At 48.0% G+C, this 27136-nt stretch overlaps 1 protein-coding gene and 1 long non-coding RNA gene across 5 annotated transcripts in view; one reads left to right on the forward strand and one right to left on the reverse strand.

The window, feature by feature from the left end:
- The window catches only part of LOC122933448, an 83051-nt gene extending 66066 nt beyond the window's left edge, over window positions 1-16985 (forward strand). Inside the window, exon 4 of the long non-coding RNA XR_006388438.1 lies at window positions 16902-16985. This is a non-coding gene — a long non-coding RNA (uncharacterized LOC122933448). The remainder of the gene's footprint in view (window positions 1-16901) is intronic.
- LOC122933447 (N-fatty-acyl-amino acid synthase/hydrolase PM20D1-like) overlaps window positions 1-27136 on the reverse strand; it is a 146598-nt gene that overhangs the window by 56895 nt on the left and 62567 nt on the right. For all 4 annotated transcript variants that reach the window (XM_044288445.1, XM_044288446.1, XM_044288444.1 and 1 more), the window contains 4 exons: window positions 26123-26242; window positions 24228-24303; window positions 20103-20164; window positions 19934-20012 (listed from right to left, as the gene is read on the reverse strand). In XM_044288445.1, the coding sequence (XP_044144380.1) occupies window positions 19934-20012; window positions 20103-20164; window positions 24228-24303; window positions 26123-26242 (337 nt within the window). The remainder of the gene's footprint in view (window positions 1-19933; window positions 20013-20102; window positions 20165-24227; window positions 24304-26122; window positions 26243-27136) is intronic.

The raw sequence follows: 27136 nt of genomic DNA on the forward strand, positions 1-27136 counted from the left end.
AGAGAGGTGACCATCTCTACCACCAGCTTCGTGAAAATCCTTGGGGCTGAGGCCAGCCCGAAGGGGAGAGCCACGAACTGGAAGTGGTGAACAGACCCTCTGTGATCCCTTACTGCAAACCGCAGGAACCTTTGAGACAGGGAGTGAATAGGAACATGATAGTATGTGTCCTTTAAGTCGATTGTACAGAGGGACGCATCTTTTTGAATTAAAGGAATGGTGGAATTTAGAGATTCCATCTTGAATTTTTGGTATATAACAAGTCTGTTTAGCCTCTTGAGGTTTATTATCATACGGAAGGATCCCCCTGGTTTCTTTACTAAGAAAAGGCTGGAGTAGAAACCTTGCCCCCGTTGAAGATCGGGAACAGGAATCACTACTCCCAAGTGTCATGGTCTTACCTCCTTGCTGTTCCCTTCGTTTGACATGTGCTGGCGGCCATCTTGGTTTCTGGGTTTTCTTGTAGCCTCCCACCCTGCGGCTCCTCCTTCCCACTGGGAGGAGCTGGATGCCCAGCTCATATATATAGGAGGTCTGTGGCTTCAGTTCCTTGCTTGGTCCTCCTGTGTTCACATGCTTCCAAGACTGCTGCTGCTTCTGGTTCCTGATCCTGGCCTCGTCTGACTACCCCGTTGGTTCCTGATTCCGGCTTCGTCTGACTACCCCGTTGGTTCCTGATTCCGGCTTCGTCTGACTACCCCGTTGGTTCCTGATTCCGGCTTCGTCTGACTACCCCGTTGGTTCCTGTTCCTGGCTTCGTCTGACCACCCTTCTGGTTCCTGACCTCTGTCTCCGCAAGACCCTGCTTCGGTTTAGCCATCCGTTCGGACTTTGCTTACGGCTTGCTCTTCAATAAAACCTTCTTATTTTCCACTTATCTCTTGTTGTACGTCTGGTTCATGGTTCCATGACATTAGGACCAAGCCATGAATTCTGACGGTACAGGGCCACCCTCGCTACCTACGCTGGTTGCCAGACTTGATCAGCAGGATCACCTGTTGGGTCGGTTCGCTGTGGCGTTGCAAACCCTGCTTGAACGCACGGCTCATTTAGCTTCCGTTGCCGATGGGTCGGTTGTCGCTCCTGGGCCCGCTCCTACTGCCGCTCCGGTTGTTGCGCCAGAGTCTACCCTGACACCTGTTGCTGCGCCTGTGGTGTTTCAGGGTATGACCGGTTCTGCCCCCCTTCCACAGCGCTTTGGGGGAGAGCCAACTCAGTGCCGAGGTTTCCTTAACCAGGTGGGCATTTACTTCGAGTTGCTGCCACATGCCTTTCCTACTGAGAGATCAAGGGTGGGCTTCTTGATCTCGCTGCTCTCGGACAAGGCCTTGGCCTGGGCCAGCCCTTTATGGGAGAACAACAATCCGGTGGTTGCCGAGTTTTCCGGTTTTGTTGCTTCTCTTCGGAAGGTATTCGATGTGCCGGCTTGTGCTGCCTCTGCTGCGAAGCTCCTTATGTCCATCAGACAGGGTTCACGATCCGTAGCTGAATACGCCATTGAGTTTCGTACCCTGGCAGCAGAGGTGGGCTGGAATAATGAGGCTCTGGTCGCTGCTTTCTCTCATGGTCTCTCGGATGCCTTGAAGGATGAGGTTGCAGCTAAGGACCTACCAGTGGAGCTCGAGTCTCTTATTTCTTTCCTGATTTTGATTGACACCAGACTCAGGGAGAGACCTTCCTTTAAGGAGAGCCTGCGGAGGTCTCCTAACAGATTGGCGCCTACGTTTGCTGTCCCACCCGTGCCTCCCTCTCCTCCCACGCCTCCTGGGGATGACTTGTCTGGGGGTGAACCCATGCAGCGGGGGTTTGCTCGCCTGTCTGAGGGGGAGAGGGTACTCCGGAGACGCGAGGGCCGATGCATGTACTGTGGTCTCGGTGGGCATTTTCGGTTGGCATGTCCGAACCGTCCGGGAGAACGCTCGCACCTGAGGTCCTGTCGGGGGCAGATCTTGGGTGGAGTCTCCTCGTCCCCGGTTTCCCGTGTTGACAAACCACTGATCACGGTTGTCCTCTCCTGGGTCGGGGGCTCGGTGACGACCCAGGCGTTGGTGGACTCTGGTGCTGGTGGTTTGTTCATTGATAGAGTGTTCGTTGCCGCCAATTCCATTCCTCTGCAGCCTCGAGGTTCCCCACTGGCTCTTGAGGCGATAGACGGCAGACCCCTTCTGCCGCCACACGTGACTCATGAGACCCTTCCAGTGGGGATAGCCATTGGTGCCGTTCACAGAGAGTCGGTCTGTCTCCAGGTTATTTCGTCTCCACACTACTCGGTGGTCTTGGGGTACCCCTGGCTCCAGAAGCATAATCCGACTTTCGATTGGAGATCGGTCGAGATCCTCTCGTGGTCACCGCAGTGTGGGGCTAGTTGCATCCATGGGCCTGTCAAGTTGCTGTGTACTTCCTCGGACTCTCTGTTGCCTCCTGAATACGAAGAGTACCGGGATGTATTCGATAAGGTGCGCGCGGTTGCCCTACCTCCGCACCGCCCATACGATTGTGCCATAGAGTTACAATCCGGTGCCGTTCCTCCTCGTGGCAAAGTCTATCCACTGTCGGTAGCGGAGAATGAGGCCATGGAGGAGTACGTGAGGGAGGCGCTTTCACGCGGACACATTCGCAAATCCTCGTCCCCGGCAGGGGCTGGATTTTTCTTTGTGAAAAAGAAGGGCGGCGAGTTGAGGCCTTGCATCGATTACAGGGGTCTCAATCGCATCACGATCAAGAACGCTTACCCGATACCCTTGATTTCCGAGCTGTTCGATCGCCTCAAAGGGGCCACGGTCTTTACCAAACTCGACCTGAGGGCGGCATATAACCTGGTAAGGATCAAGGCGGGCGATGAGTGGAAGACCGCGTTTAACACCAGGACCGGTCATTATGAATCCTTGGTTATGCCCTTTGGGTTGTGCAATGCGCCCGCAGTCTTCCAGGAATTCATCAACGATGTTTTCCGTGACCTGTTGCAGCAGTGTGTGGTGGTCTATTTGGATGACATCCTGATATATTCTGCATCCATGGAGGCCCACATTCTGGATGTCAGACGAGTGTTGCAACGCTTACGAGAGAACAAGCTGTTCGGTAAGCTTGAGAAATGCGAATTTCACCGATCCCAGGTAACCTTCTTAGGTTACATCATTTCCGCTGAGGGGTTCTCCATGGATCCTGAGAAGGTTTCGGCTGTCTTACAGTGGCCCCAGCCCAGTGGGCTTCGTGCCCTGCAGCGCTTTTTGGGCTTCGCCAATTATTATCGGAAGTTCATCAGGGACTTTTCCATGCTAGCCAAGCCTCTCACGGATCTGACCAGGAAGGGCAGTAATCCTCAGGTCTGGCCGCTCGAGGCCATCCGAGCTTTTGAGGCTCTAAAGTCCGCCTTTGTGTCGGCTCCGATTCTGTCGCATCCCAACCCTGGGTTGCCTTTTGTCCTCGAGGTGGACGCGTCTGAGACGGGAGTAGGCGCCCTCCTGTCTCAGCGTAGAACACCAGAGGGTCCTCTGCTTCCTTGTGGGTTTTACTCCCGGAAACTGTCTTCCGCGGAGTGCAACTATCAGATTGGTGACAGGGAGTTATTGGCCATCGTGCAGGCCCTTAAAGAATGGAGGCACTTGCTCGAGGGCTCGGTGGTTCCGGTTCTCATCCTGACGGACCACAAGAATCTGACCTACCTCTCTGAGGCCAAGAGATTGACACCACGTCAGGCCAGATGGGCTCTGTTCTTGTCACGTTTTAATTACGTGGTCTCCTACCTACCCGGCTCCAAGAACATCAGAGCGGATGCCTTATCACGGCAGTACTCCGAGCTGTCCGGGGAGGAGTCGATTCCGACTACGGTCATACCCCCGAATCAGATCCTGGCCGCTATTCGCACCAGCCTGACTTCTCCTCTGGGTGAGCAGATTTTGGCGGCTCAATCTGGTGCTCCCTCTGGGAGACCCAACGGCAGATGTTTTGTGCCTGAGGAGTTGCGCACTCGGTTGTTGCGAACCTACCATAACTCCAAGTCCGCGGGGCACCCTGGAAAGAATCAGCTGTCCTGGGCGGTTTCACGTCTGTTCTGGTGGCCTTCTCTACGTTCCGACATCGCCGCATATGTAGCGGCATGCTCCGTTTGTGCCCAGAGTAAGTCCCCTCGGCACCTTCCGTTGGGCCTTTTGCAACCCATAGCCACCGGGGAGCGTCCATGGTCACACCTGGGGATGGATTTCATTGTGGACCTCCCTGCATCCCGAGGCCATACGGTCATTCTCATGATTGTGGATCGGTTTTCCAAAATGTGCCACTGTGTTCCTCTCAAGAAGTTACCCTCTGCACAAGAGTTGGCCTCGATTTTTGCCAGGGAGGTCTTCCGGTTGCACGGTTTGCCCAAGGAGATTGTGTCGGATCGGGGGAGTCAGTTTGTGTCCAGGTTCTGGCGCGCCTTTTGCTCCCAGTTGGGGATTCATCTCTCTTTCTCCTCGGCCTACCACCCTCAGTCCAATGGGGCCGCAGAACGATCCAATCAGGCCTTGGAGCAATTCCTTCGTTGCTATGTCTCCGATCACCAAGACAATTGGGTTGACCTCCTGCCTTGGGCTGAGTTTGCCAGGAACACGGCGGTGAACTCTTCCTCTGGGACGTCTCCCTTCATGGCCAATTATGGGTTCCAACCTGCCGTGTTACCGGAGGTATTCTCTCCCCAGGATATTCCGGCTGTGGAGGATCACCTTTCCGTCCTACGTGCTTCTTGGGTACAGATCCAGAGGTCCCTTGAGGTCTCTGCGCAGCGCCAGAAACTCCAGGCTGATCGCAGACGAGCGCCCGCTCCTTCCTACCAGGTCGGAGACCGCGTATGGTTGTCCACCCGCAACCTCAACCTTCGAGTGCCCACTCCCAAGCTGGCGCCTCGCTTTGTTGGTCCCTTCCGAGTGCTTCGCAGGGTAAACCCGGTAGCCTATGCCCTTGCGCTTCCTCCTGGCATGCGGATCTCCAACGTGTTTCATGTCTCCCTGTTGAAGCCACTGGTGTGTAATCGTTTCACTTCCTCGATTCCTCGGCCTCGCCCGGTCCAAGTGGGCAATCGTGAGGAGTATGAGGTGAGCAATATCCTGGACTCACGCCTGGTCCGCGGCCGGGTGCAGTTTTTGGTCCATTGGCGTGGTTATGGTCCAGAGGAGCGTTCCTGGGTTCCCTCCGCAGATGTCCATGCTCCTGCTTTGCTCCGAGCCTTCCACGCACGCTTCCCTCAGAAACCGTTCCTTACTCCGCGGAGGAGGGGCCCTTGAGGGGGAGGTACTGTCATGGTCTTACCTCCTTGCTGTTCCCTTCGTTTGACATGTGCTGGCGGCCATCTTGGTTTCTGGGTTTTCTTGTAGCCTCCCACCCTGCGGCTCCTCCTTCCCACTGGGAGGAGCTGGATGCCCAGCTCATATATATAGGAGGTCTGTGGCTTCAGTTCCTTGCTTGGTCCTCCTGTGTTCACATGCTTCCAAGACTGCTGCTGCTTCTGGTTCCTGATCCTGGCCTCGTCTGACTACCCCGTTGGTTCCTGATTCCGGCTTCGTCTGACTACCCCGTTGGTTCCTGATTCCGGCTTCGTCTGACTACCCCGTTGGTTCCTGATTCCGGCTTCGTCTGACTACCCCGTTGGTTCCTGTTCCTGGCTTCGTCTGACCACCCTTCTGGTTCCTGACCTCTGTCTCCGCAAGACCCTGCTTCGGTTTAGCCATCCGTTCGGACTTTGCTTACGGCTTGCTCTTCAATAAAACCTTCTTATTTTCCACTTATCTCTTGTTGTACGTCTGGTTCATGGTTCCATGACACCAAGTCCCCGAGATTCTGAACCTCTTTCCAAATCTGACTGTGCTGAAAGGGAGAAGGGTGGTGAGAAATCAGAAACACATCCGGAGGGGGGGAAGATGACTCTATCCTGTAACCGTTTCTGACAAGATCTTGAGCCCAGAGGCTGGGAGAGGTCTCCTGCCACTAAGCAAAAAACTGGGATAGTCTTCACCCTATCCTGGCGTCACTGCTTCTCACCTCCCTTGTTTTGGGGATTAAGGAGGAATCCTCTACCCCTCCCCTTTTTGGGTAACTCCAACGTCCGGATTTACCTTTACCACGAAAGGAGCTATTGGGAATATTGGCTACGAAAGGAAGTTTACTTTTTAGTGGTCCTTTCCTCAGGGAACCCTTTCTTTTTGTCCGTAGCCTTCTCAAGGATCTTGTCCAGAACAGGACCAAACACGTATTCCCCTGAAAAGGCTGTAGAACATAACTTCATCTTGGAAGAGATGTCGCCCGACCAAGATTTCATCCAAAGTGCCCGCCGGGCAGCATTGGACAAAGCGGCGTCCTTGGCTGAGAACCTAATTGTCTCTGCAGAGGCGTCCGCTAGAAAACCCGTGGCAGATTTTAGTAGGGGAATAGTATCGAGTATCTGGTCCCTAGATGTCTTGTTAACTAGATGTCTTTCTAGTTCATTCAGCCACAGTTACATAGACCTGGCAACTGAAGTAGCAGCTATGTTTGTCTTGACGCTAAACATGGCTGCCTCCCAAGACTTTTTTAATAAACTGTCAGCTTTCCTTTCCATAGTGTCCCTTAACTGACAGGAGTCCTCAAATGAAAGTGAGGTTTTTTTATTGACCTTGGCCACCTGGACGTCAATTCTAGGGACCTCATCAAAAATCTTCGAATCTGACGGGTCAAACACAAGGCGGTTCCTGAACTCCTTGGAAATTCCCAGTTTCTTTTCAGGATGGGCCCATTCATCCATCACCATTTCCTTAATGTTTTCATTTATAGGGAAGACCCTGGAGCGTTTGACCTTCAACCCACCAAACATCTCCTCCTGAACTGTATGGGGTAGCTGGATGTCTTAGTGTCCTCGACGATCTCACCCTCAGATAGGGGGTCGTCGTCCTCTTTTTTAGAGGATGAGGCATCGTCCTCTAGGTCTTCAGAGTCAGAAATATCTGCCATCCTGGGCCGTTTAGGTGGGAGAGACCCCCGGATATCTTCACGGAGGGAGGCCAGAGAAGACTTAACCTCCTCCTGAATCATGGATCTGAACTCCTGCATAATTGAGGGCTGTTCCTCTCTCACTAATTTGGCAATGCAATCGATGCAAAGTTTTTTTGTATAGTCATCAGGAAGCCGGACGGAGCATTGGATACATCTGGCGGTCTTCTTTTACTTTTTTACTTCAAAATGTTTTTATTGTTTCATAAATATCAATTTGGATACTCGCCGATAGGCGTGAAAAGATTAACATTGACAATCATATATATAAATCGGCATGTTTAGATCACAGCCAATACAAAAGTCATACATATATTAATATAATCGATATATCACATATCCTGGTAAAACATACATATGGAGAAACAATTCCAAAATGTAGAAACAAGGAGGGAGGCAAGGGGAGGGGGAAAGTCAGAGGGGAGGGGGGTATAGGATAATATGAGTCTAGAGGTCTCATGCTCCTTCACAACCTGCTCTAGTCATACATTTCCAAAATGGATTTCTAGCTTAATCAGTGAATCCTCTAAACTTCCTCCATGGGCCCCAGATCTCCGAGAAACGTTGAGGTGTTCTAGCATCCCAATGTGCTATTTGTTCCAATCTAAAGATCTGGTCACATTTCATAAACCAATGTTGCAATGCTGGGGGATCCACCTTTCTCCAGTACACTGCCACCAGAAGACGTGCTGCTGCTAATAGTATCTTACACAAGGTGTGAACCCCTTTCGATTTGGTACTGGTTAATTCCCCTGTTAGACCAAAAAGACACAGTTTAGGTGACTCTCGAACTGTTATCCTGCACACTTGGGATAAGACCTTACATACTTCTTGCCAATAGGTTAGGATTTTAGGACATGACCACCAAATATGACTATGAGACCCAATATTTATTTCACACCTCCAGCAAGTGGGGCTGACCTCTGGGAACATAGTGTGCAACCGTTGTGGAGTATAATACCAGCGTGTGAGGACTTTATAGCTATTTACTTGCAATTTCACACATCTAGAGACTTTCCCTGGAGCCATTAATACCTTTGGCAATTCCCATTGATCAAATTTTATGGCTAGTTCCTCCTCCCATTTATCAATAAACGTACATCTATTGGTATCATTTGAGGAAATGATCGAGGAATATAAATGGGAAATCTTCTTTTTAGGTTCTAGCTTTTGCAAGGCCATTTTTTCAAATTTTGTATGATCTGAGCCCCATATTGGAGCTCTAGTTAGTTTTTTGAAGATATGATAACAATGTGTAATTTGGAATATAGTACATCTTTTTCTTTTACTTTTTTAAAGTTAGTTTGGCCTAAAGTGAGAGAGGCAGTCCATAAAATTTATGCCAGTCTGGTATAGGAGCATAATTTAGATGCCAGCAGACCCCCAGGGGGAGGGGAAAAGTGAATACACTAGGGTGCACCCCTCCCCTGCCATCTGTGAAGCTGCCGGCTGCCCAGGTGGGCTACTCACGCAGGGGTGCTCTGGAGCGGTCTGGTCCTTTAGCTGCGGCTGCTTTTGCTGCCGGAAGTGACGTCAGACGCGCGCGACTGCGCAGAACGTCCTTCCGGTCGGCTCCCCCACAGGGAGGTAGGCGACCTGCGGCAGCTCAGTGCAGGCTTCCCTCAGCAGGGAGCGTGACCCCGGCGTCACCCTGCCAGCATTGGAACTAGTCCGCCGGAGAGCAGGGGACGCTTTTCTGGATGATGGACCCTCTAAGGGAGGCCACAAGGACCGCCCATACGGTCATCCAGGTATCTCTCCTCTTATACCCCTCTCCATGTAATTGCCATTGATGCCCCATAATAACAGCTTTATATGCTTGAGTAGTAACAACTATCACTAAAGACGAAGATCTTAGGCTACTTTCACACTTGCGTTCAGAGCGGATCCGTCTGAGACGGATCCGCTCATATAATGCAGACGGTGGATCTTGTGAGAGCCTTTAAACGGAACTCACAAGCGGAGCCCCGAACGCTAGTGTGAAAGTAGCCTAAGGGTACTTTCACACTAGCGTTCTTTTCCTGGACTGAGTTCCATCAAAAGGGCTCAATGCCGGAAAAGAACCTGATCAGTTATATCCCCATACATTCTGAATGGAGAGTAATCCGTTCAGGATGCATCAGGATGTCTTCAGTTCAGTCATTTTGACTTGCGTTGTCCGGATCCGGCGTGTACTCCACTTGCCGGAATTACACGCCGGATCCGGAAAAACGCAAGTGTACTGAAAGCATTTGAAGACGGATCCGTCTTCAAAATGCTTTCAGTGTTACTATGGCAGCCAGGACGCTATTAAAGTCCTGGTTGCCATAGTAGGAGCGGAGGAGCGGTATACTTACAGTCCGCGCGGCTCCCGGGGCGCTCCAGAGTGACGTCAGAGCGCCCCATGCGCATGGATGACGTGCCATGCGATCACTTGATCCATGCGCTTGGGGCGCCCTGACGTCACTCTGGAGCGCCCCGGGAGCCACACGGACGGTAAGTATGCTGCTCCCCCGCTCCCCGATACACTTTACCATGGCTGCCAGGACTTTAGCGTCCCGGCAGCCATGGTAACCACTCTAAAAAAGCTAAACGTCGGATCCGGCAATGCGCCGAAACGACGTTTAGCTTAAGGCCGGATCCGGATCGATGCCTTTCAATGGGCATTTATTCCGGATCCGGCCTTGCGGCAAGTCTTCAGGATTTTTGGCCGGAGCAAAAAGCGCAGCATGCTGCGGTATTTTCTCCGGCCAAAAAACGCTCCGTTCCGGAACTGAAGACATCCTGATGCATCCTGAACGGATTTCACTCCATTCAGAATGCATGGGGATAATCCTGATCAGGATTCTTCCGGCATAGAGCCCCGACGACGGAACTCTATGCCGGAAGACAAGAGCCCTTACCTGAATGCTGGATCTGGCATTTTTTTCCATAGGAATGTATTAGTGCTGGCATTCAAAAAATGCGAAGACCGAAAAAAAGGTGAAATAAATAAATACCGGATCCGTTTTGATGGATGATACCGGAAAGACGGATCCAGCATTTCAATGCATTTTTCTGACTGATCAGGCATTTTTAAGACTGATCAGGATTCTGATCAGTCTTACAAATGCCATCAGTTGGCATATGTTTTGCCGGCGATGGAACTGCTTGCTGGATCACTCTGCCGCAAGTGTGAAAGTACCCTAATAGATTTATCCCAGATACAAAAGGTTTTTATCAGAATAGGCAGTTTCTCTCACTGACTGTTGCTGCAAATCCTTTTTTTGTTATATTTAGATATATATTTGAGTGGGGAGTAGGATTTATCTAGGTAGATTTAGTATTTTGTAGTCTATTTCAGTTTCAAATGCTGTAACCCAGCTTTTTCTTTTTAGGATCCTGAATGGCAAATCTGCCCATGTGGCATTATTTAGGAATGGGGAGTGGGATATAGTATTCTGTAGTCTATACCAGTTCCACATGGTTGTAACCAAATCTATTTTGTACTATTTCTAACTAGGAGATTCCTTCTGACAAAATATTTACACTCATTGTGTAGACAAAAGTTATCCAGACTAAACCTAGACCCCTCCACATACACTTCCTAGCTCATGCGCAGTAACATGAGAGGTGGGAAATGACAGGGCTGCAGCTTGAGACAGCAATGCGCTGCTTTTCTATTGTGTTTTTCGTGGTCTGCAAATAACAAATACACATAAGGACATTATGTTTTGTTGTTTTTTGTGTTTAGATTCTGTCTTTAGTTCCCCTTTAACTTTTTTAGTCAGACCATTGGTGCAACCAGAGCAAGCCTCCCTATAAAGACTCAATTAGACCGACACACATTACACTATCAATGCAATGCTATTCTGTGGGCATCTTTATCTAGACCTATCAAGAGAACAATGGAGCAGTTATACTATTAATCAAATTCTACACCTAGAAATATAAAGAGAATTACTTTGCAGGTAAATTTTTCCCCTCACATTAGCAGTAAAACGACAAAGGATCAGGCTATTTTCACACCTGCAGCACAACAATCCGGCTGCCTGACCCGGCAGACAATCCCGGGAATAGGCCGGACACAAACCGCAGCATGCAGTGGTTTGTGTCTGGCTGATTCTCAGCATTTTTGCCGGATTGTGGCTGAATCTCCACCAGACCCCATTATACATAATGAGGCCAGCGGGCATTCCGATTGAATCCAGCACGGCCTGATCCAGAGAATTGCGGCAGACTGTTCTCTGCCAGAACAGCTTGCCAGAATTAAAACCACAGGTGTAAAAGTAGCCTTACCTATCTTTCTTATGAATATAAAGGAGATTGCTACAACAACTATTTTTTTGTACTCATCGTAAAATCTGTTTCGCTTCCGTTCATTGCGGGACACAGGCATTGACCATGGTTATAGCTGTTGCCGCTAAGAGGCGGACACTAAGCACACAAAGTGTAAGCTCCTCTTCAACTATATCCCTTCCTGCAGGGACCAAGCTAATCAGTTTAGTGCAAAAGCAGTAGGAGAAGCCAGACACAAGAAAATCACGTTATGTGCAAACCCAGAACCACACAGGCCCGATAAGGCCCATAAACAAAAAAGTGGGTGGGAGCTGTGTCCCCCAATGAACGAAAGAGAAAAAGATTTTACGGTGAGTACATAAATCTAGTTTTCTCATCCGTCTGATTGGAGGAAACAGGCAGTGACCATGGGACATTCCAGAGCAGTGCCTGAGGGTGGGCTTAACTACAACCCATCTGCCAATCAGAGAACTACCATTTGCAAAACTCTACGCCCCAAAGAAGCGTCAGAAGATGCAAAGTTGTGCACCCTGTAAAACTTACAAAAACTATGCAAAGACGACCAGGTTGCCGCCTTGCACACCTGAAGGGCCGAAGCCCCGTGATGCATGGTCCAAGAGGCCCCCACTGCCCGAGCCGAATGAGCAGTCACCTGGAAGGGCGGGGCCTGGTCCTTAACGTGGTACGCTTCCACAATAGCCCCCTCTGGAATCACGAACAGGGAATCTGTCCGCCTGAAAGATTCTGTCTGGGACAGATAAATACGCACTGCACGCACCAGATCCAGAGTATGGAGCGACTGTTCTCGAGGATGAGACGGGTCCGGACAAAATGAAGGAAGAATAATCTCCTCATTTAGATGGAATGTCGACACCACGTTCGCCAAGAAGGACTACACAGGGCGAAGGACCACCTTATCCTGATGGAGGATCAGGAAAAGCGACCGACATGATAAAGCCGCGAGTTCCGACACTCTACAGATAGAAGTATTTGCAACCAAAAAAGCCACCTTATAAGACAGGAAGTGCAGCGACACCTGCTGCAAAGGCTCAAACGGAGAAGATTGGAGAGCGTTGAGCACCAGATTAAGATCGCAAGGATCCAATGGAGTACGGAAAGAGGGGGGGGCAGCATGTGCCACCCCCTGCAGAAAAATCTGAACCTCCGAAAGCGAAGCTAAATTTCTCTGAAAAAGAAGAGATAGAGCAGACACTTGCCCTTTGAGAGAGCAGAGAGCCAGCCCCAAGTCCATGCCCGACTGCAGGAAAGCCAAAAGTCGCTGCAAAGAAAAACGAAGAAAAAAACGCACCAACTAAAGTAGGACTTCCAAGTCCGGTGGTAGATTCTGGAAGATGACGGCTTCCTGGCACGAATCAGTCTGAACCACTGCATCCGAAAAACCCAGAGCCTTCAGTACGGCGGCTTCAACAGCCATGCCGTTAAATGTAGCAACCCTAAATTCGGGTGGAAGATCGGCCCCTGCGACAGCAAGTCCTCCCGAAGAGGAAGACGCCAAGGTTCGTTGGCGAGAAGTGCAACTAGAGATGCGTGCCACACCCTACGTAGCCAATCTGGGGCCACGAGAATGACGGGCAGTCCCTCGGACCTGATCTTCCGGAGGAGACGCAGAATGAGGGGAAGAGGCGGGAACACGTAAGGAAACGTGAACCGACTCCATGGGATCACCAGCGTATTGCATGCCAGGGCCATGGGGTCCCTGGACCACGCAACAAAGTCTTCAACCTTGTTGTTGAAGCGTGAGGCCATGAGATCCACATCCGGCCGACCCCACCTCCCACAGATGGCCCGAAAGACCTGCGGGTAAAGAGCCCACTTGCCGGGATAGAGACGCTCCCGGCTGGGGAAGTCCGCGATCCAGTTGTCGAAGCCGGGTATGTGAACTGCCGACACTGCCGGAACATGTTTCTCCGCATAGCTGAGAATTAGCGCCGTCTCCTCCATGACTGTTGGGCTCCAGGTGCCGCCCTGGTGATTAATGTTCACCACCGGCCTGGAGTTGCCGGACTGCACCCGCCCCGGACAACCCCTGAGATGGTCTGCCCAATGTCGCAAAGAGAGAAGAATCGCCCTCAACTCCAGAACATTTATTGGAAAAGAGCGCTCCATGCGTGACCATACGCCTTGAACAGAGAGATTTTCCAACACTCCTCCCCAACCCTTGAGGCTTGCGTCCATTGTTAACACCTTCCAACGGAAAGGGCAGAACGAGCGACCAGAGGACAACATCAAAGAGACCATCCACCATCTGAGGGCCCGATAGACTGGGGCAAGGAGACGCATTGGCCAATCCAAAGAGGCTGGGGAGCGATCCCAGCTGGACAGAATGGCTCGCTGAAGTGCTCTGGTATGGAATGGAGCATAGGGAACTGCTTCGAAGGCAGAAACCATGTGCCACAGAGCCCGCATGCAGCGACAAATGGGAACCGGAGCTGGCCGCAACAATGAGCGAATCTGAAGATGGAGAGCGGATAGTTTTTCTGGAGGCAAGAACACTTGGCCTGACAAGTGTCCAGTACCATGCCCAGATAAGTCAATCGCTGTGATGGATAAAGACAAGACTTCTGTCTGTTTATGATCCATCCAAAGCGCTCCAGCGTGTCCAGGACTATGCTCATGTAATATATATAAAACAGCGGCACTCGTGTAAATAGATAAATTGTACCTCTTTATTATCCAACCAGGAAAATTTGTAAATTAACTAAGTAATTTTTTAACTTTTTTGATTATATCAACAGACAGGACCCAGACCTAACTTTCACCTCTCATGTGGATTTACAATCCATCAGTTTTCTGGACACCATAGTCATTAAAACACAGACGGGCAAACTTACTACGGATTTACATAGAAAACCCATGGACCGCAATACATTACTTCACTATTCTAGCTGCCATCCTAAAAATACTAAACATTCGCTTCCCCATTCCCAGTTTAAACGAGTAGTTAGAATTGTTGAAGATCCGGTGCTCAAGAACCAGCGCCTGACCGAGACCGAAATGGCACAAAAATTCCAAGAGAGAGGTTACCCCACCACACTTCTTCAACAGGAACTCTCCTCAGTCCAGTCTAGTTCCTCCACCATACCCAAATCGTCACCCCCTCAACGTGTTCCCTTGGTATTGACCTACCATCCATTTGCACCAAAAATTCTGTCAATAGTCAAAAAACACTGGCCCATTCTACATCAATCCTATCCAAATGTTACTAAATTCTAACACCCCGTCCGCATGTGCTACAAGAGACTGGCTAACCTAAAAGACTAGTACGTGCCGATATAGGTCTACTTAAACCTAGACTGAGACAAACCACTCTAGCATCCAAAAAAACAGGTACATATCCTTGCCTCAATTGTGCCCAATGTAATTAGAGGCAATAGAATCATACACCCACATTCAGGCAAGGTGTACCAGTCTAGAGATTTCTTCACTTACAATTCTTCCTATGTAGTTTATTTAATTAAGTGCCCATGCGGACTAGCCTATGTAGGTGAGACTACTCAGAACATTCAAGATCGTATCTCAAAACATAAGTCTGACATTCAATGCCATAAAACTGAACTTCCTATCCCATGTAACTTCATCTCCACGAAGCATCATATCTGTCACGGGGCGCCAAAGGCGCACTCGGTCTCCCATCAGCCGCAGACCTGCTGCTTAGCTTCGGGAGCAAGGATCTGTGTTTGGCCTTGTTCCCAGGGTGGCTTTACTAACTGGGAGGCTCCCTGCTCCTAGGTCTGTCTTGAGCGCCGAGCTGATCACTCGGTGCTCGATCTGTCTGTCGGTCATGTGACGCTGGCCACGTCACATGACCCTCACTCCCCACTATAAATACAGGCAGCCTGCTGGCCACAGGTTGCCTGTTAATTTTAGGTATCTGGTGATTGTTTTGTTCCTGCATACTTACCTGAACCTGTGTTCCCTGATGATTCTCTGCCTGCTCCTCCTGTACTGCGCATCTCTCCTGGTATCCTGACCCCGGCTTCCACCTGACGATTCTTTGCGGACTCCTGTTGTTCTTTGTTTCTCTCCTGGTATTTGACCTTGGCTTTTCCTGACTATTCTCTGCTCATTCCTTAGTACTGCGTAGCTCTCTAGGTATTGACCCGGTCCGTTCACGTTCCGTTATTTGTCTTGTCTGTCTTCCCAGCACGTATCCTAAGTTAGGGACTGCCGTCTAGTTGTCCCCTGTCATTAGGACTTGCGAGGCAAGTAGGCAGTGCCAGGGGTGAGGGTGGAGCGCAGTGGTCACTATCCTCCCCCCTGTGTGTAGTGTACGTTACTGTCACAATATCAACTGAGAATTTCAAGTATTCGAACACTTACCGATGGCAAGAAGAGGAAGTAACCGGATTGCACGTTTAAAACAACTGGATTTTCAAATTAAATACATTGTCACCATACGGGTTGAATAGGGACTTTGATTTGTGTGTCCTATAAATCCGGCCTGTATATAATTTATGGACTAACAATTCTCTATATTTCTATTTTATATATATAGGCCTTGAGTACACTACCTTGATTAATGTGGACTTAAGAACTTAAGATATAAGTGCTATATGCCAAAATATGTTTATTACAAGTATTGTTAGTACATGGCATTTAATACTAATAATATTCTCCTTTTTTTTCCTTTGCTTTTTACAAACAAAATGACCCCCACAGTACAACTACAGGTAGTACGAGATTCCACATAGAATAGTCTGAATTTGGTTAATTTTTATATGTTCTCATATATATTTATTAACCCTGTATATATATCCATATTCACTTTCCTATGCTCCCATATTCTCTGTATTGCCGTGTTGCCAAACATATCTAAGCTGGCTACATCGATTTGTATTCTAATAGTGCCTATCAATAGTATTTTCAGTTCCCCCAGAGTTTATCCTACTAACGTTAATTCATATTTGCATTATTGACCATCTCTAATACTATGTTTCAATCCCAGCACAAGCGCCTGTTGCCAATGCCCTTAGTCGCTCCGTTCGAGCCTCCGCGCATGCGTGATGACTCACATGTTCCGTGACATCGCATGCAATGGCGCAATGACGTCAGACTCACGGTGATACACACCGAGCGCTCTTTTTCTATTTCCTAGGATGCGGTCCACTCTTAATAAGCAATCCAGCACACCAGGCGTCCTCTATATATTTAGGTATGCTTCTTATAGACTGGTTTTACTCTCCTGCTCTTGCACTCTTCTGCTCCTTTATGTTAGGCCGAGTTCAGCAACAGAAAATACTGCTAGCATGTGAATATGAATATATTTATACATATACACATAGGTACTGTGTATACTCTTCCGTAATTAGGACTAATCTATACTAACATAGAGACATAACGCTTCTCAACAGGTTCTGACTATATGCAATAGAAATCCTCTGACCCTTGTGCTACTCTGCGACTCACTTTATATATAACGGCCTCCCTTAGGTATATGATGTCCAATCACTTTGAGCCTCAACAAGTCACCTCTGCATATGAGTTTTTCTAATTTTCTGATTTTGCTTTATGTCTTGTATACTTTATTGTATCAATGCATTCTGATGTATATCTCTATTATCCAGGATTTTGTACAATATATATACAATCATGCTGATACATGTACTACAATTGTTGTTTTGCCTTAGGCCATGAACAAGGTCTTGGGATGAGACCGAAACGTTGGCCATATTTTCCTGGATGGATAATAAAGAAGTACAATTTATCTAAAAAAGGGCCATAGTTCATTTACTAATTTTCCTGGATGGATAATAAAGAAGTACAATTTATCTACTTACACGAGTGCCGTGGTTTTATATATATTACATGTTTATTGGCCTTACCGCTGAGCACCGGGAACATATATAAGGAGTGCCGTACAAACAACCTCTAACAGGACTATGCTCAGGCTGTCTGCCGTCCCCTGGAACGACAGACCCTTCACCAGGATGTCATCTAAGTAAGGGATCGCCACGATTCCCCTGGCATGGAGCAGGGCCATGACTGCTGCCAGAACCTTCGTAAAGACCCTGGGAGCTGTGGCCAGGCCGAACGGGAGGGCTACAAATTGGTAGTGAAATGGACCCACTGTGAACCGGAGAAACCTCTGATAACTGACGCATATTGGTGTCATGGATGATGTTACAGAAAGCTGGAACTTATAAATAAACATCCGACTGGCTTGATCCTAAACTAAGGAGCATATGGGTGAACCCTATAAAACCCCTAGAGCTCTCTTTGACTGCTATGCCCATGCAAGGGTCTCAATGGTAGACGATTGCATGCCCATGTACCTAATACTGTGTGACACCTGAAAACCCTATAATAGTGAGCGGACACGACCACTGGCTCCCTGCACTTAATACGGATGGAGTCAGGGTCACCTAGAATCAAGACAGCAAGGAAACACAAATAAAGAAAAAAGACTTATCTGAGGAAACAGCAGCAGCAGCCTCCAGCAGTGAACACCTCATCCAGGAAGTAGTATAAACCACAACATGAGCCGCATGTCATGCAGCGGAGCTCTTAGGGTTAAAGGACTTGGAGCCCTGTTGACGGGTATGCCAGGAAGGCCATGGCTTGAAGGAAGCTCCGAAAGGGACAAAAAAAAGGCTTCCGCTTGTTTGCCTTATTAGTTCTGATGTAAATGGCTGCTCTTACCACCTATAGCGTCCGAAATGATCTCATCCAGGCGCTTACTAAAAAGTCTTCTGCCGGTAAATAGGAGGGCCTTCAGGGTCCGCTTTGAAGCATTATCTGCCGCCCAGCATGAAAGTCATAGGGTACGGCGGATAGCCACCAACAGAGCTGACGAGCAAGCCATAAACCTGGCCGCATCCAAAGGCCGCTTCACAAATATATGCACTGACATGAGAGAGCTGCCGGGCCACATCTGCAAGTCCCTCCGAGGGGACTCCCGACTCAAGGCCCTGACGTAGGTTATTTGCCCACTCCCTCATAGCCTTGCTCACCCATGTAGAGGCAAACACCGGCTGCAGTGCTGTGCCCACTGCTTCAAAGGCAGATTGTGCAAACGCTTCCAGCTTCTTATCTTTGGTATCAGAAAAAGAAGCTCCATCCGCCATTGGCAAGGTAATATGTTTAGCCAAGTGGGAAACTGGCGGGTCCACTACAGGTGGAGCGACCATTTTTTAGTCAAATCCTTCGGGAAAGGATAAAGGACGTTCAAGCGTTTTGTCAACATGAAATGTCTATCAGGAAAATTCCACTCCTTGGAGAGAGAGGAATCAAACTACTGGTGGCTGGGGAAACACTTGTGTGAATGACGAGACTTGCTAAAGGAAACACCCGTGCTGGCAGATGATAGAGCTGGATCCTCAACCTGCAACCTGCCCGTTTTGTGGGGCGGACGCGATGATCCCCAGAGTCGGACTGGTCAGAGGACTGCCTTCCCGACAAACGTCCCAATATATCCACAATAGCTTTGTTGGTATTGGAGACATCCTGCACCACCCTAGACAGGGAACGCGCCCATTCCGGTTCTTCCGTAGCTTGGGCAGCGGGGAGAAATGGGTCCGGAGCCGAGCCACTAGATGGCGGCGCAGCACACGCAAAGCAGAGGGAGTCTGACTGAGGGGATGGAAATTTTGCGCAACATGATGTGCAGGCAAAATGACGCACCAAAGGGACTGCTTGCTTCTGGACCTGGGGCCTGGGTTCAGACATAATGATACCCCTGGCACCCCAATAAGGAAAAGGCCGTGTAAGAAGGGACAAACAACACTCACCCAGCCTTTGTCCCTCCAAGCAGCAAGCACCATCAGCGTCCCGCCAGGTGCCTTAAATCCCAGAAGAGCCCACTCTCTCTCTGCCGCTGGTGTGGGGGTGGGGCAAACACAAACCCCGCCCCAAAATGATGCATGCTCTCGATGCCAGTCAGGCCACACCCCCTCACTCTCAGGCCCCTCCCCCGCCGGAACACACGTCGGCATACCTGGCCAAACCCAGACGCCGGCCAGGGAAAAATAAGGGGTAGGCTGCATAGAAGCCGGGGTCTCAATTAATAATGGCCCCGGCTTCCCCAGCAGATTCGCCGACCAGGAAGTGGTGCTCAGGAGGAAACTCTGCCCCCTCTCCTCTCTCCGGCGCGTTCAGGAGGAAGCCGCCGTGGAAACGTACTCCCCCAGTAGTCGGCCCCAAATGCAGCCGGGGCCTCAATTACCAATAGCGCCAGCGGCCCTGTGGAAGCAGCGATGAGGTAGACAACGCTGGACCAAGGAAGTGCCGCGAATGCGGCCACACAGCAGGAGCAGCCCCCTGAGCCCTGCACCAGGTACAATTTTTTTTCATTACCATCCATAGTACCTAGGGCGACTACATGGGGACCATCGCATGGGGGGAGGAGAGGGTAATGGAGGGGGCACTGTGGGCAGTCTCCTACTCACCTGGCCGAAGTCTTCTGCCCCCCTGGCTCCAGCCGGATCACCACCTTGGTGAAATAGAGGGAACTTTTGCTGGGGAAGCCGTGGTGATGCGATTGCTGGCGGGATACAGAGGTTTTTAAAAAAAATTCAGGTTTCAAAACATTCGGGATCCATCACATTCCAAATAAAAAATCTCTGCATTATACTGAAATCTCCTACTCCGTATTCCATTGGTCTCATGAAGATTTCATTGCACCAAGGAAATACTGATGTAGTAACCATACGCTGCACAGTACCTTCACTCCAGCATTAAAGATGGTTATGGCAGTAGTTGTCCGCAAAATGGCACTGCTCGATGGTTTCTGCTCTAACGATCTAAATAAAAAACCAAGGCAGCAATTACATATACTGATTTGACATTATGTATAGGGTACATGTCTGCACTTCAGAATGAAGGTGTCTTACCTACTGATGATAGGAGAGAAGAGCCACAGGTTTGCCATTATGACATTAAGTGGGAATGCAAACTGTAACACAGAGTAAATGTCACATAGTATACGCTAACCGGGCGATCACACAGTCAGTTTTACTGCCCGAGAAGTCAGTTATACAAAAATGATAATTACACTCACTGGTAATTTGATTTTCAAGAGTCCATGACCGCACTATGAGAGAGGGTCTGCTTCCCAGGACAGGAAATCCACATGTATAAAAAAGGAGGAAATACAGACTTCACAGCAGTGGCTCACTCTGGGTATAAAAAGCTAAAGATATGGGCGAGCAGCAATATCCCACAGCTTGGGTAAGACCGACTCCATGGAAGCTGGATAAAAGGTAACTTTATAATCGCTTGCAAGCTTCAAAGTAGCGGGACGCCGCTACTCATTCTGATCGAGCGGGATGCCATTCTGCTCAGGAGAGTTTTAAAATTAGTATTCATAGGACGGATTGGCTTTGGTGTGGAAAACATTAAGGAACTTTGAAGTTACACCATTGAATGATAGAGGTGGACTCTATTAGTTACCTTCGATTTATTTTAGTTTGATTATTTTAGATCATCACCATCGATATACTGTTGTTGGGGCTGTATACTATCAATTTGAATATTGTCTACATCAAATTTGCTGCTAGTTAGCTATATCAACTGATGTAATTTACCTACATTTAGGTTTTTATGTTTTTATAGCAAGTTCCATCGTTTTAGAATAATCAGTACATCAATAAAAATATATATTTTACAATAGTTCTCTTAATGGTCCGAAATTTCTGAGAGTGCCCTGCTCCTCATCACTTTTCTTTTAAGGTTTGTTTCCCTTCCCTGTCTGGTGCTTCTGGGGCTAACTACATAGCTGGGTGTGGTCACTAGGTGCTTATATTGCCTGTGTCTGGTAGCATGGAGTTTATTTGTCCTCCAGCCTCTGTTAGTGCTGGAGCTATTCTCCTGTCCTGGGTATTCCATCTGCCCAGTTACTACTGGTGTGCTGGATTCTGTGATTTTTGTTTGTACTGTGTCCTGTATGGTGTTTGGGTTCCACTACATATTCATGGGTTCCAGTTGTTATGGTGTGAACTGCTGGTGTTCCTTCCAGCAGCCGCAGCAGGTAAGTGACCAAGAATACCTGTGCTCTTGTTCCAGTGGTTATTCTTGTCACTGGTTTATTACCTGCCGATCCAGTTTTGCTTATCACTGTCTTCTCTTTATATGTGCATGTTATGGGGATTCCTTTTGTTGTGGAATGTTCTAGGGGTTAGGTGAACCTGCCCTGGAACATGGCAGTTTGTTTTGTCTTCCCCTTTCATTGCATCTAGGCTGGTGGGAGACTCCTGTTCATCCGTGTCTTGGAAGAACAGGTCGTCTCAGTCCTGTCACTATTCCAGGGATCTTTAGGGTTAGTAGGGCCCGAGGTTCCTGTGTATGAGCCCTCCTACCATCTGGGCCCGCTCATACGGACAGGAGTCAGGGCGAGGATTAGGGATGCTCTAGGAGGTTACTTGCTCCCTTTTCCCATGTCCTGGCCTACTTTGTATTCCCATTTACGTTTGGTGTTCAAAGGGGAGCTTCCCTCCACTCCCCACCGTGACCAAACATGACATCCTGAATGGAAAGGACCTCTTTTTGGTCTTCAATGTTCATGGTTGCTCTTATTGCTTTTAAAAGCTGATCCGTATCCTGAATAGGAAACAGGGGTTTACCACCTCTGTCCCCCATAGAAGAAGAATCCGAGCCCAGCTCTCCGATTTCTAACGAAAAAATCTTCTTCTTCTGAACTAGAGATATCGGAGTAAACCAGAGATTTATGAGGAACAGTCTTGGATTTAAGCGCATTCCCCACTTCCTCTCTAACTTCTTCATGCATTTAATCATGGAAGGTGATTCTTCCGCAGTTGTAGACTCAATACAAGGGCGACAAAGTAGCTTACTATAGGTGGGAGCTAACTTTGCTTTACACAATCCACATTCTTTGTATTTTGTGTTAGAGGATGCCTTTTTAGTTTTATCCTAAACAACAAGACTGTCATAAGCCCGTATTCATAGAACGTTACATACCACCGTACATACCCTCCATCCATACCACAGGCGCAGGGGTAGATGGCTCCTTTTGGTCACTAGTACTCTCCATGACCTTCAACAGCCTGGATCTGGACCTTCCCGACAAGAATCTCGACTTGTAGATGGGTTCTGACTTTTAAAACCGGCTTTTTTCCAGCCTTCCTGGTCTGCAGGGCCAAATCTCACAGGATTTATGACGTTGCGTGCTCCCGACTCTTCGCGCGTGATCCACCAGGCTGCTCTTTATTATTATAATGGGACTCCGCCAACTTCCCTGCATAGCATGCCGCATGGGAGCCGCTCAACAGCCTGGATCCCCATACCTGCCTTTCGCCAGAGATGCCTGCAATAGCGGCGGGTTCTGCCATCCGGTTAGTAAGGGAAGAGTGAGCAGAGATGGGGTTTGAAAACACATTGCGCACACAGTCGCCAGTACAGACATCAATCTTTGGGGCCCGATCCTAGAACAGTGCTCCCGTACTCTGATGTCCTCTGGGTTTGTGGAGCAGGGAACTCACCCAGCGCACACAGCCCCAGCTTGATAAAACTTTTCCTAGTTGTCCAGGGAAAAGCGACTCCCCTCTATGGCCATACCTGTAGAATCCACTTCATCGGACAGAAAACCACTGAGGAAGGGAGAGGCTCCTCCTTTTTTATACCTGTGGGTTTCCTGTCCTGGGAGAGGCGGACCCTCTCTCATGATGCTGTCATGGTCAATAGGGTAAAAAGGGTTTTACTGTTTCTCTAGAAACAGCCCTACTCTTGTTCCCTGTGTCTCTTCACTTCCATTAGGCAGAGCTGCAATGCCAGACATAGCATGACTGTGTCCATGGGCTATCTTATCCTTGGAAATAAAGTATACACTTTCCTAGACAAACCCTTCAAATGATGGTTCTGAAAATCATCAAAATAGAAGACAAAGGCTTGCGTCAAGAGGGTTGCTTTTAGTGATAAGCGAAGCAAGCTTCGGATGCTACATTTGAAGTTGCTTCCTTCAAAACTTCAAATTAATACTGTACGAAGATCCTTCTCCGTACAGTATTAAAATGTATGGGCTCTGCTTCGGCACCAGTCAGAACCGAAGCAGAGTTCGATTCCAAGTTTTCTAGTGGTTTTTGAGTGTAAAGATCAACTACCGAAGTTATTCAACAAAGTCACGCGCGACTTCATGAATAACTGACTTCGGCTCATCAGAGCCCATATATTTTAATACTGTACGGAGACGGATGTCGGTACAGTATTAATCCGAAATTTTGAATGAAGGGACTGTAGCTTCTAAAGCTCGCTTCGCTCATCACTAGTTACTTTATTTTTATATACAATGTAGTCAGGTCCAGAATATTACATATGATAATAGTATTCAGCCAATCATGAATAGGAGCGTTTCGCTCTAAAGGTCCCTTTGCACAGGATGACTATCTATGTTGGGAAGGAAGCGTTCCTTCCTGACAATCTGCTGATCGCTAGCAGAGAAGACCGGTGCATTCATATGCACCGATCTTCTTCAGAGTATGGGGAGAAGCGTACGCTAATGCAGTCGCTCTTCCCCATAACGACTTGTTGTTTCCCGGCAGCAGACTGTGTGTACACAGCACAATCTGCCTCTGGCAAACAATGATCTTCTGTGCTGCACAAAAGATCCAATTACCCAATGAACAAGTGTTTTGCTCCTTCATTGGGTAATCCGTCGTGCATTTACACCTCAAGATCATCGCTAACGAGTGTTACTACTAACGCTGGTTTGCGATGATCTGTTCAATTGTCGGCTAGTGTAAAGGGCCCTTTAGATGACCTTCCTCGACAACAGAAGTCTGATAACAACATATCAAACGTATGTTGTCGCCGATTATGGACTTTGCCTCCGGGTTTCTATTGTCTAAACAGAAACCCGGTGTCTATGGACCCAGCTCAGCTCCTGAGCAGGAACTATCTGTATGGTGGATGTCGGTAAGAGATTAAAACCCAAATCCTCCAGTCCACTCCTAAATATTAGTATTAGACGTAAATGACAATGGTACTGTGGGGAAAACATTTCTTACCTCTCCTGCCAAATGCTCAAACATGAGAGCCTCTGGACCGTCGCCAAACATGTTAGGCATCGGGTTTTTCTCCAATCTGTGCAGGTTTGAAAAAAATTATGGTGCAAGAATAAAATATATATATATTAATAAAGGGCTATTCTGGTTTCTGGAAATATTTCATTGTATCATATAAATTCCAAACAGCTCTCAGGAGGTTTGCTTGAAGACAATGAATGGGACCCTTCAAAGAATATAAATCTGTCCTTGTCATGTGAATCTCACAACACATACAGGTCCATCACACAAGCAGGATGGATTTACTTTCTCATATGGAAGTAAATAATGAAAGTCCTTATTCAATTACTACAAGCTGAGATCTTGAAAACTACACGATGCAATGTTGTTAGGGAGACAAACAATCCACGTTAGGCCTGCACGATATATCGCCAAAGCAATCGTATTGCGATAATCGCCGATTGCGATATGGCGATTTGGCCGACCCAAAAGTGCTGGGATTATTTTTCGCTTTATAAGACACACTATGCGTCTCATAAAGCGATGGTTGACTTTTTACCTGGCTGACACTGATGTATCACCGGCCGCTATGCTGTACAGCGCAGCCGGCGATACATCAGTTACAGAGGGGGGAGGGGCTGGAGGCAAGTCGCGGTGGGCCCCTCGCACATAACTGTCTTTGTATGCAAAGTCTTTTTTTACTGCTGAAACAATCGCTCTCCTATTGATAAACTCCTATTGATAAAATCATCAGCCTCTGTACTCACTATGAATGCACGGCAGCGAGCGGGCCGGCCGGCGCATGACTTCAGTCAGTCGCGCTCCTGCTTCATTAATGAAGTGGGAGAAGCACGACTGACTGACTGAAGTCATGCGCCGGCCCGCTCGCTGCAGTGCATTTATAGTGAGTACAGAGGCTGGTGATTTTATCAATAAGAGTTTATCAATAGGAGAGCGATTGTTTCAGCATTAAAGAAATACTTTACATACAAAGACAGTTATGTGCACGGTTTAGGACACATGAGGGGACATTAATAAAGTAATGCTGTGACACATGAGGCCATGAGGGGGACGAGCATAAAGTGCTATATGTGTGTCATTCACACATATAGCCTCTTATGCTGGCCCCCCTCATGGCCCTATGTGTCATAGCACACATCCCCCATAACAGTGCCATCCAAAGAATCCCCCATAACAGTGCCATCCAAAGAATCCCCCATAACAGTGCGTCATCCACAGGTCCCCCATAACAGTGCGTCATCCACAGGTCCCTCATAACAGTGCGTCATCCAAAGAATCCCTCATAACAGTGACATCCACAGATCCCCATAACAGTGCCATCCACAGATCCCCCATAACAATGTCATACCCAGACCACCATTAGTTCAAAATCCACCAAAAGCACACCTTCTGGTTCAAAATCTTTTTTCTTTTCTTATTTTCCTCCTCAAAAACCTAGGTGCGTCTTATGAAGCAAAAAAATACGGTACCTGGGTGACTGGTCACGGCTCCTGTGGCTGTGTCAGCTGCTCATACGGGAAAATCCAAGCAAATAGACCTCTAGCACAATTCCCTTAAAATATCGCATCACATATCGCTATCGCAATTTTTAGGGCCCTAATCACAATCGCACAAAATTCCCATATCGTGCAGCCCTAATCCATGTTTTACATCAGATCAAGATGCAAAATACTGTGCCCCTTCCCCCCCTGTCCCTTATAAGCCATGTAAGAAGCAATACTATCTGACTGCAGACAATACACTGGGATGACATTGCCTGGCAGGTTAAAAAAAATCACATCCTTTCCCTTGTAGAAAAACAGTTAACCCTTTGAGACAGAACAGCTCAATATTTTTTAATAAAGGCCACTTGAAAATACGATTGTTTTAATCATTACCTGGACACAGCTGCTGCAAGGATCCCAATGCTAGTCTCAGCAGGAGGCATCGAGGAATGCCCTGCTGGTTGGTTCACAGTCAAGTTCAAAGTAATGGATCCTTTCTCAGTGATACCAATCCTGTGGAAAAAACAAACCATATTTACTCCTCTGTAATTTAAAGGATCTGCTTCGTCTGAAAGACTGCACAATGATTTTCAAAAAATTCCCTTTGTGTACAGTAGTCTGAAAGCTGTGAAGGGCACCCAGGCTAAAGACTGCACAAAACAAGTCTACAAGGAATCTGGGTTTATCACAGCAGCCATGCAAAAGATCTTACTTTATCTGGATGACTAACTGGAGGCATTCCAATAACAGCATTATAACAATTTCCTTTAAACAAAAGCAATTTCACATAAAATAAAAAAATTATTCTTCTCCTTACTTTGGGCAGCATGCCTTAAGGCCCTATTAGGGCTCTTTCACACAAGCGGATGCCGTGCGGGTAATCTGCTGCGTGAAAGAGAACAAAGCCCCGTTCCGGACAGCACAGGCACGTAGCATTAACATGATTGATAATGCTCTGTGCCTCTCTGAGCTTTTTACTACAAAATCAGGGTGACAACTCTATCTCACTGATTTTTTGTTTTAGTAAAAATATCACAGAGAGGCATGGAGCATTATTAATCATGTTAAAGGGAACCTGTCACCAGGATTTTGGGTATAGAGCTGAGGACATGGGTTGCTAGATAGCAGCTAGCACATCCACAATACCCAGTACCCATAGCTCTGTGTGCTTTTATTGTGTAAAAAAAACGATTTGATACATATGCAAATTAACCCGAGATGAGTCCTGTCCCTGACTAATCTCAGGGACAGGACTTCTCAGGTTAATTTGCATATGTATCAAATGCAATCCTTTAACATGATTAATAATGCTCCATGCCTCTCTGTGATATTTTTACTAAAACAAAAAATCAGTGAGATAGAGTTGTCACCGTGATTTTGTAGTAAAAAGCTCAGAGAGGCACAGAG

Source organism: Bufo gargarizans, chromosome 3 (assembly GCF_014858855.1).
Source record: "Bufo gargarizans isolate SCDJY-AF-19 chromosome 3, ASM1485885v1, whole genome shotgun sequence".
Taxonomy (NCBI): Eukaryota; Metazoa; Chordata; class Amphibia; order Anura; family Bufonidae; genus Bufo; species Bufo gargarizans.